Below are 9,848 nucleotides of genomic sequence, written 5' to 3'. Positions count from 1 at the left end.
AGCGACCTGAGGGGGGATTCAATGAGAGCAGCCCCGGTACCCTAGGAGACAAGCCCGGCACCATGTACGGTCCTCCCCGGAGTGAAACGGGACGTTTGTTGTTTTATTATAGTTTAAAAACGGTGGGGACCATCGGCTACATGGTGCCGGGCTTCTCCTGGCGTACCGTGGCTGCTCTCATTGAATCCCTCAGGTCGCTCACAGATGCGGGAGGGAGACGGAGAGGTGAATTTAATTAAACACCACTGGAGCAGCGTTTCACCAGGGTTCTGAACCACTTTCTATTGTAGGCAAACACGACTTTATAACATGTAACTTTGAGAAATGAGGTCTTGTTGACCAGTAGCTTTGCTAAGTTGGCTGCCCGGCTACCGGCACCATTGCCCGGCTTGAGAACGGGACTTCAGTCCGCCAGGATTTTGAACTTGTCAGGCCCGGGGCAGAGGGCTCTCCGTTGGTGAAGTGTCAGTGTTTGATGACAGGGAGAATGTTAAACTGTTGCAAAGAGATGAGTAGCAAGTTCAACCCGGACTTCGGGGATGGCGAAAGCACGAAGTGTCAGGCTGGTAAAGCGGGTAGTCACTTACACACCCATTCAAAAAAGCCTGTTTTTACAGATTTCCGCTGTCTTGTCCTCTTGCCAACAGACCTGACTAACGATGACCCTTTTACAAATCAGCGTCACTTAATAATTTATTTCTGCAGCCTGTCAAAGTATTTATCGTAATTTAATCCAAAGAAAATCTTTTTGTTTTTTATGCAAATGCAGAAGCTTCCAGTTTGCTTTTTGTTGTGTCCTGCAGTGTGTCCGCGTGCCGTTAGGGGGCGCTGTTGCACCCCTTCATATATGATTCACTGAAGCTCTGGCTGATTATATTTGTGTGCATCAGAATGTTTATTACTCTCTGGTCGGCTCTCTGTCGCCCCCTACAGGAGAGATGTTCCTTTACATCTGCACACAAATGAACCGCTCTCGTATACACCTGAGTCTGTGTGAATATGACAAAGAGAGGCAGAGGGCTGTTTGTTAAGATGTACAGATAATAAACTCTGTGTTGTCCAAAGGTTTAAAATGACAGATTAAGATTTGAATCAGTTTGTCGATGAGAGAAAACAAACCAGGCGCTGGACGTGATGCTGAGTTTGTACCTGAAGCTCCTGCAGCATCAGTCTGACTTTAGAGAATAAAGAGGAGAAGGAGGAGGAGGGGGGAGGAGTGGGGTGGTTGCTTGTTGCTATGGCAACCGGCATGTCTCTCCATTCATACAGACCAGTGTACTGCAGAGACAGAGAGAAAGAGAGAGCAGGGAGGAAGTGCTGATTAGACAGAAAGTGATGATGTGAAGAAAGAAGGAGGGAGAGAAAGTAAAGAGGAGGAGGAAGAGGAGGAGGTGATGGTGGAGGAGGAGGAGGAGGAAGAGGAGGAGGTGATGGTAGAGGAGGAGGAGGAGGAAGAGGTTATGGTGGAGGGGGAGGAGGAAGCGGAGGAGGAGGAGGAAGAGGAGGAGGTGATGGTAGAGGAGGAGGAGGAAGAGGTTATGGTGGAGGAGGAGGAGGAAGCAGAGGAGGAAGAGGAGGAGGTGATGGTAGAGGAGGAGGAGGAGGTAATGGTGGAGGAGGAAGAGGAGGAGGTGATGGTGGAGGAGGAGGAAGAGGAGGAGGTGATGGTAGAGGAGGAGGAGGAGGTAATGGTGGAGGAGGAGGAGGAAGAGGAGGAGGTGATGGTGGAGGAGGAGGAGGAAGAGGTTATGGTGGAATGATGTTTTGGTGGTTGATGAATTAAAACAGCTCCCTCGAGTCCCTCAGAAGAAGGTGTTTTATCAGTGTTGTCTGAATGAATTTATAGATACTTTAAGATCAAAGTTAGCAGCAGCATTCAACAATAAACCGCCCCACAATGCACTGCGGTTCTCAGACTGTCCAATCACAGAGCCTGCCTGCCGGACAACTGCTTAACTAAAATAAAGTGACTACATAGCTGTATTAGTAATGAACGTTTGCATATTGTTGTTGAGTTCTATTCACGGACCGACGCTCGCGCTAGCTTGATGCTAACCCATCAAACGGAGCTCGGCCCGGAAGTATGTCATGTGAACGGTATCCTAGTCTGTTGCTAACGTGCTCCGGCATCCCGCAAAAATAGAAGCCTTGTCCGGAGCTGAGACGCAGCACAGCCAGTGGAAGCACACACAGACTAAAGTAAAAACATGCTAACGGCATGCTAACGGTCGGGTTAGGTTTGTAGTGCGTGGTTTCGGACTCAGCCAGCGAATAAATAACTTGTTTGTGTTTCAGATGAGTCAGTCGCGCTGGTGGGAGCAGGAAATCCCCATGGAGGGAAACATCCAGAAGGGGGAGCTGTTGACCTACAACCTGACTGAACTCGTCAAACCTGAGTCCTACCTGATCCGGCTCACCCCCATCACCCGCTACGGAGAGGGGGACGCCACCGAACGCATCATCATGTACAGCGGTAAGATGTTTAAATCAGTGTGGGGATGAATCTACAACACTCACACTAACTCTTCTTCTGCTGTTTCGTTCTTCCGTCTTCGTCTCAGTGAAGTAAATCCACATAAATCATCTCGTTCAGTGGATGTGGTTACGTTACAGCTATACAACATACTATTCTGGTCCCGATTATTCCGGCTGTAACACTTGTGGTGTGTTTCTGTGTTCAATCCCCGACACAGCCTCGCTTTATTTACATGAAAAACATCATCAATAAAAACAACATCAAACAGGAGAACAGAAGAAGTAAAAACTGTTGAGCTGTCATGCAGAAATCCTGACGGGGAACTAAAGAAACTCAAAAAGAAACGTCAACGTTCGAGAGAAGAAGAGATGAAGAGGACAAAGACAGAAACTCAGAGTGGAAACAAAAAGCAGAGAAGAAGAAGAAGTAGAGACAGTCTGAACATGAACCCGTCTGCTCTGTGATGTTCAGTTTGACAGAAAGTCAGTGAACGCCTCGCCCCCCCAATCCATTAACTCCCCGCAGCAAACACAGCTGGGGTTCAAACACGACGTTCAGGCGGCTCATCGGCTGACGCTGTGAAGGTAAACACCTCCACCTGACGGCGCTCTGCGGGGTCACATGACCCTCTGCAGGTCACCACCTGACATCTGTCAGCCGTCAGCTCAGCTGTTTGTTCTGAGCGTCAGTGAAGTAAACACGGAGAGAACACATCGTCAGTACACGAGTCCGTGCTGCCTTCAGGTGTCTGCCGAGAGTTAAAGCATTTTTCAGGTTTAGTATAAAAGCTGAGAACGATTTCACACGTTTTTCAGTCTTAAAGTTAATTTTATACGCTGATACTTTTGAACACCACGTGTTTAAACGATATAACCAGTAAGATGTGTAGTGAGTGAAATGATAAAGTGATCTTACTATATGATCAGACATTAAGGAAACATGTTGAAGTGCTGGCTTCTCTGACAACAATGCAGCAGCCAGTATGTCCTCCTTCTAACTTTAGATTCTGCTCCTGAATGCTCTGGATTTGTTTGGACCAGAGAAGGTAGACGGTTTTAAGGCACCCCCACACGGCTGTTTTGGACGCCCCTCGGTTTGTCAGATATGAGAGCAGTTATCAGGTCAAACCAACACGTGTTGCAGCGATGGAAGCGGGCAAGAGAAGTGGTTCAGATAGAAGTGATTGTACCCGACCTAAAAAGCCTCTGCATGTTTCTAATAAGCTCCACGAGCAGAAACGTGCTCAAACTAGGATCAATATTGGAGATGCTTTTGAAAAATGGAGAGAGGTTAGAACACAGAAAGGTTTACAGACCGATGCAGATCTGGATAAACACTGAAGCTTCAGTGTCCACCACATGGTGACCTGAGTGAACATCAACTCTAGAGAGGAGGGGGTGGGGGGAGACAGTTCTCAACAATATTTAGAATTTAGACTGCAGTACCCATTTTAAACACTAGGTGTCAGAGTTACGATCAATAGTTTCAAAAAGTACCAAAACATGCATGAATGTTTGTTGTATCTAAATTTACTGACTACATGACCTTTGACATCTCTGTGTGATGATGAGAGCCTGCAGTGTTAACAAACACACACACACACACATACACACACGTGTCTGTGTGTGTGTGTGTGTGTGTGTGTGTCTGTGTCTGTGTCTGTGTGTGTGTGTGTGTGTGTCTGTGTCTGTGTGTGTGTGTGTGTGTGTGTGTGTCTGTGTGTGTGTGTGTGTGTGTGTGTGTGTGTGTGTGTGTGTGTGTGTGTCTGTGTGTGTGTGTGTGTGTGTGTGTGTGTGTGTGTGTGTGTGTGTCTGTGCATCTGTGTGTGTGTGTGTGTCTGTGTCTGTGTGTGTGTGTGTGTGTGTGTGTGTGTGTGTGTGTGTGTGTGTGTGTGTGTGTGTGTGTGTGTGTGTGTCCTGCAGGCGCGGCCTCTCTCCACGGCAGAGGAGGTGTGGTGGGTGATGTCACGGCGTGTTAACTGTGCTAGTTTGAGTTAGCGCTACAGATCTGGGACAGTGTGAGGACAGGAAGCTTTAAACACACACATACAACAGCCACAGTTAGCAGTTTAACTCTGCAGAACATAAATAAAGATATATAGGAGCGCTGTCACAGTGACAGAACGTTAAGCGTTGTCCTCGACAGCTCAACTCTTTCGCACTGCCTAAACTACGCAAATACATCAGCAATTTTTCGGTACTGAAACATGGCTGTGCTGCACACTCGACAGTTTTTAAACCTTATTCAATTTCAAAAACATGGAGACCACAGACAGGAGGGAAAACCAAAGTGTGCACCCGGGGAAAACGCATACAGGAGAGGTGAAAGGCCCGCACACTGTTCAGCTCCAGATGGGACATTTTATTTCAACAGGACAACGTTTCGATCTACTGCAGATGGAAACTTCAAACATGTCATGCACCGCAGACTTGAGGATCATTTGGACAAATTATGGGTTGAGACAAGCAGCGAATCAAAAGAAGAGAGACACAAACACACTTTAGTGTTTCTTTACAAATTAAAACATTTACATTTTAAGGAACTTTTCAATGCTTTTGGGAAACAAAGTTTGACATCCTGGTCTTAGAGGGACGGTCCTGATATCAGTGTTTACAGAGGTCCTCACAAAGATAGAGGAGCACTGACACACACATACACACACACACACACACACACACACACACACAGAGCACCCAGAGCTCATCAATTAGTACTGCCTGATAACGAAGCTTGAGCTTGTTGCCAAATAACGCAGCAGCTGTTCACACAACTACAGTTTCCAGCTGTGTGTGTGTGTGTGTGTGTGTGTGTGTGTGTGTGTGTGTGTGTGTGTGTGTGTGTGTGTGTGTGTGTGTGTGTGTGTCTCAGACATGTGGTGTAATTACCTTTCAAGATGAAAATCAGATTATAAAACAGCTGACTGTGTCAGACCTGCAGCTGGTTTACTTTGACTGTGCTGCTTCCTGTTTTATTCTGAAAGAACACGCATGCTTCCTGTTTTAAGCTGAAAGGATTCACCTGGTCAAACATGGATTCACATGCATGTCAGCCGTTAATCTTTGTCATTTCAGCCTCGAACACTTTGACCTTCAAACAACAAGAACATTTGGAGTACTCACTAAAAAAACAAAAACATAATGGTTAAAAACTAAACATTTTAAAGAGGGAACTAAAAAGAGGTATGCTGGTTTGTTCAGAGGCCGGTGCTCATGGGCGAGGGTTTCAGTCCCGAACAAGATCGTGACCTGCAGGATTCAATATATACAAAGGTTATCAAATCTACCACAGGGGTGGAATCAGCGCTCTTCTTTTTAAATACGTTTTAAAATGCTTTAAAGGTCACATATTCTCCTCCTCATCAACCAAAGTCAATAAGTCTCAGAACTCCTCAAAACATGTGTGTGAAGTTTCTTGTTCTAAATCCACTCTGATCCTGTATTTGATCATGTCTATAAACCCCTCTGTTTCAGCCCTGCTCAGAACAGACTGTTTCTGTGTCTGTACCTTTAAATATGTAAATGAGCTGTGTCTGACCACGCCCCCTCTCTGGAAGGGCTTGGGTGTCTCTGTCTTTCTCCCTCCATGTCCTATTGTTTACTGTGAGAAGGCAGACTCAGAGGGCAGAACAAACACCTAGCTGTGGGAGTGTCACCCACCTGGGGGAGGAGTTACTGCCCTTTGTGACCTTTATTTTATTAATTAATTCAATTAGTCTGAGTCTGAGTCTACGCTGTGTCCAACATGATCTAACAGAGTTCTTCTTTTTGTCCCTCTACAGCTCCCGTGAACCCACATCTCAGTAAGTACCTTCAAAGCACGTTTCAGATCATCATCCAGTAACATGAAGAGTTAAAGGTGTAATAACATGACGTGTGTGTGTGTGTGTGTGTGTGTGTGTGTGTGTGTGTGTGTGTGTGTGTAGGGGAGTTCCAGTGTGGTTTCGAGGACGAGGCGTTGTGTTTGTTCTCTCAGGACAAAACGGACGTGTTCGACTGGACGCGTCACAGCGCCGCCACACGAGACACCAAATACACCCCGAACACCGGCCCCAGCTCCGACCACAACGGCTCCAAACAGGGTACACACACACACACACACACACACACACACACACAATGAAAACACATTGAAGGTCAGTTCATCACGAGCAGTAACCTTCGTGTCTGAGAAATGACGTCAGTGCTGAAGTGAACAGCGGGCCTCAGACCGGTTCTGTCTTCAGCTTTACTGTAATGGATGAAACTGTTTTTTGTTGTTCATTTCATTTTCAATGAAGGTGTTGCGTTGCGTTACTGTTCCTTTAAGAGAGCTCACTGTTGCGCATTTGGCTCAGTGAGCTGAGAGCGCCGTGGAGACTGGGCTGGCGGTGGCATCGCACGATTTTCTGCTATATCCGACTGTGCGCGCCCCACTGGGCCCGTTTCTGCACGATCACGTGAGAACTACAAGATCACAGGAGAACATACGGAGGCTGTCGTCCTCATCACAGCGGCCATGGGTTCGACTCTGACCTCGGCTGTTTGCTGCTCGTCGTCCCTCTCTCTCTCTCTCCTCCCACCACTTCCTGTCTCTCTTCAGCTGTCCTCCTCATGAAGGCTCAAACAACTAAACTCTTTAAAACTTTTTGATTCTTTCCATCATGAAGCAGATTTTATCGTTTTAAAAACTTGAGGCATCAAAACGTTGACGGACTTCTTCTGTTCAACATTCTGATGGATTTTAAAGGGACAGACATCAGAGCGGTTTGTGTCTCAATGTGCAGAAAGAAGGAGCTTAAAGAGTCTCAAACGCTTCCTTTAATCCGTGACGTGTGTGTCAGTCTGAGCCTCGGAGGCGTCCTCGTGGCGTTTCCATTTGTTGGTGTGTTTTTGTGTTTTCACTCCAGCAGCCGTGACAGCAGGAGGAGAGCCGCGGATTAAACACTGACACTGAGTGTTAATCATCGAGCCGGACTCGAACCGTCGTCTGAGCGCTGACGTTCTGGATGGGCGACGCCCACATTCCGAGCTGGATAAGAGGCTGAAGATGAAAAGCAGCCGGAGGAGCGACGTCCTGGCTGACTGAATGAGAGCAGTTTGACGGACACGCCGTCGCACTCTGTTCTGCTGCCGGTTCACTTTCTGGAAAGTTTCCGCTGTCGAAATGTTCACGGGGGAAAAACACGTCTGCAGGAAACGTTTGTTCAAGAAGGACAGAAAGCGTTGAAACGAGGCCGAGCAGGCGGGGAGAGGTTTGTACGTTTATCACAGATTCTGAGCTGGAGTTTTAGTTTAATGATAATCAACGAGGCGACGCCCGACAACGAGTTCATACGGACACTGACAACACCTGAGAACGCCTCCTTCCAATCAGACGTCTATTTAAAGGTCACATATTCTCCTCCTCTTCAGTGTAAATAAGTCTCAGAGCTCCTCAAAACATGTGTGTGAAGTGGCCACTAAATCCACTCTGATCCTGTATTTGATCATGCCTATAAACTCCTCTATTTCAGCCTTCTCCGTGTGGGAGGCCTGGGTTTGAGTCTGACCTGTGGCTCCTTTCCCGCATGTCAGATGTTTAGGGGAGAAATGAATCCATTAGAAACTGGGGACAACGGGCGCCTGGTGTAGTGGTTAGTGGGAGCACCCCATGTACAGAGGCTATAGTCCTCCAAGCGGGCGGCCCGGGTTCGAGTCTGACCTGACCTGACCTCTCTCTCTCTCTCTCTCTCTCTCTGTCTCTCTCTCTCTCCCTCCCCACAACAGTGAGTACACTAACGTCTAACTTTATAAACTCGGTGTAAATATCGTGCACACATTCCTGAAAATGTTCCAGCAGAGTCCTTCAAAAACACTGATGTTTTCACCGAGTAAAAATGAGGCTCAATTGTTTTGAAATAAGTTTGCAAATCGCCTTGATAAAACTTTGTTGTTTCTCCTAACACCTCTCTCTCTCTCTCTCTCTCTCTCTATCTCTCTAACCCTAACTCATAAAAAGCCCAGAAAATAAACCTTTAAAAAATTGCAGACAAACTCCTGCACACCGTTTGAATTGCACATTAAAGTCGGCAACGTTTCGGTACCGAAGTGCTGCCGATGTTTTGGTGCAGTTTGGACGCAGGTTTTGGAACTCAAATCATATCAACGTTCAAAACTCTGCTGTCATGACGACCCTCGTGAGGCCTTCAGGCACAGCGACGTACTCAGAAAAAGCAGCGTCACATAAATACAAGCTGACAATAAAGTGAGCGTCACGCTGACTCTCACTCTCTGATTAGAGCAAGGAAGATGTCGGACTGAATTATCTTTGATCTGTCAGGACTGACTCTGGAAGCCGGCCTGTCAAAGTGTCCCACTCTCCTCCAATTCAGAGAAGTTTTGCGTCTCAGAGTGCGGACTTTAGTTAGTTCCTTTACTTTTAGAGTTCAGCCGTCAGCTGTCCCGTTCAGCGGTCCATCTGACGGCTCGGATTGTTTCAGCCGTATGAAACCTTAAAACAAGAATGTCAGTGAGGGACACAAAGAGCATCTTCTGAGCCGCCATTTTGAAACAGATGTTCAACGATGATAAAAAGAGACAGACTCTCAGGGTCATGCATCCCACCTCCAGTCTGAAGTTAAGAAGCTTCAGTTAATCTTGAACCTTTAAAGACGCAAATCGTTTGTCTCTGATTTTAAACAAAAATAAAAACAGAAGCGTTCTTTAAAACACGTGTGAGAGAGAACCAGTAGCACTGCCAGGATTACAGATCAGAGTACACCCTGTGGCCATTCAAAAGAGCCTTGAAATATGAACGGATGAAGCCTGAGTGACGTCACACGTCTGTTCCTGCAGGGGGCTCTGGAGTCCCATCGATGGTGGTCTCCATGCTGGAAATGCTGTCTCAGTCTAACTTTCAGTCAACCTAACGACAGGCTGAGAGCTGAGACGGGTTTAAGCCTCCTGACAAACTGTTACACCCCGCCCACCTGTCAATCATGTCAGCTACACGCCTTATTGTGAATAACTCTTATCCTTCATCAAATCAAAACGGATGAGTCATCAAAACATTCACCCCCCCGTACAGTGTGTGTCGATCAAGACATGAGCTAATCAGATCTATTTGTTTTTTTTAACCAGGCTGTAAACATGTTAATCTCTGCTGTAAAAACAGACTTTTTAGAATGGGTGTGTATGTGACTTCCTGTGCTTCTGCAGCCAGCCTCTAGTGGACACTTAGACGTAATGCAGGATGGTTGTACGGAAAAGTGGCCAATGTTTTTTGTGAAATTTAGACAGTGTGCAGGTGGACACTCGAGGAACTGCAGGATTTTACACTTCAGCATTGGCTTCATTATTTAACACCAGAGGTTGCTGCTTGTAACAGTCCTTCAGATAAATTGATGCATCCAGGA

At 46.7% G+C, this 9,848-nt stretch overlaps 2 protein-coding genes across 2 annotated transcripts in view; one reads left to right on the top strand and one right to left on the bottom strand.

Annotated features, from left to right (window-relative positions):
* The window catches only part of tecpr2 (tectonin beta-propeller repeat containing 2), a 212,003-nt gene that overhangs the window by 130,223 nt on the left and 71,932 nt on the right, over positions 1–9,848 (bottom strand). The window lies entirely within an intron of this gene.
* Positions 1–9,848, top strand: part of mdga2a (MAM domain containing glycosylphosphatidylinositol anchor 2a) — an 82,992-nt gene that overhangs the window by 63,031 nt on the left and 10,113 nt on the right. Inside the window, exons 11-13 of the mRNA XM_061063771.1 lie at positions 2,296–2,473; positions 6,255–6,275; positions 6,399–6,554. Coding sequence (XP_060919754.1) covers positions 2,296–2,473; positions 6,255–6,275; positions 6,399–6,554 — 355 coding nt within the window. The remainder of the gene's footprint in view (positions 1–2,295; positions 2,474–6,254; positions 6,276–6,398; positions 6,555–9,848) is intronic.

This window comes from Labrus mixtus, chromosome 18 (assembly GCF_963584025.1).
Source record: "Labrus mixtus chromosome 18, fLabMix1.1, whole genome shotgun sequence".
Lineage (NCBI taxonomy): Eukaryota > Metazoa > Chordata > Actinopteri > Labriformes > Labridae > Labrus > Labrus mixtus.
The sequence above is the reverse complement of the archived record's forward strand: the minus strand, read 5'-3'. Positions and strand labels throughout refer to the sequence as shown.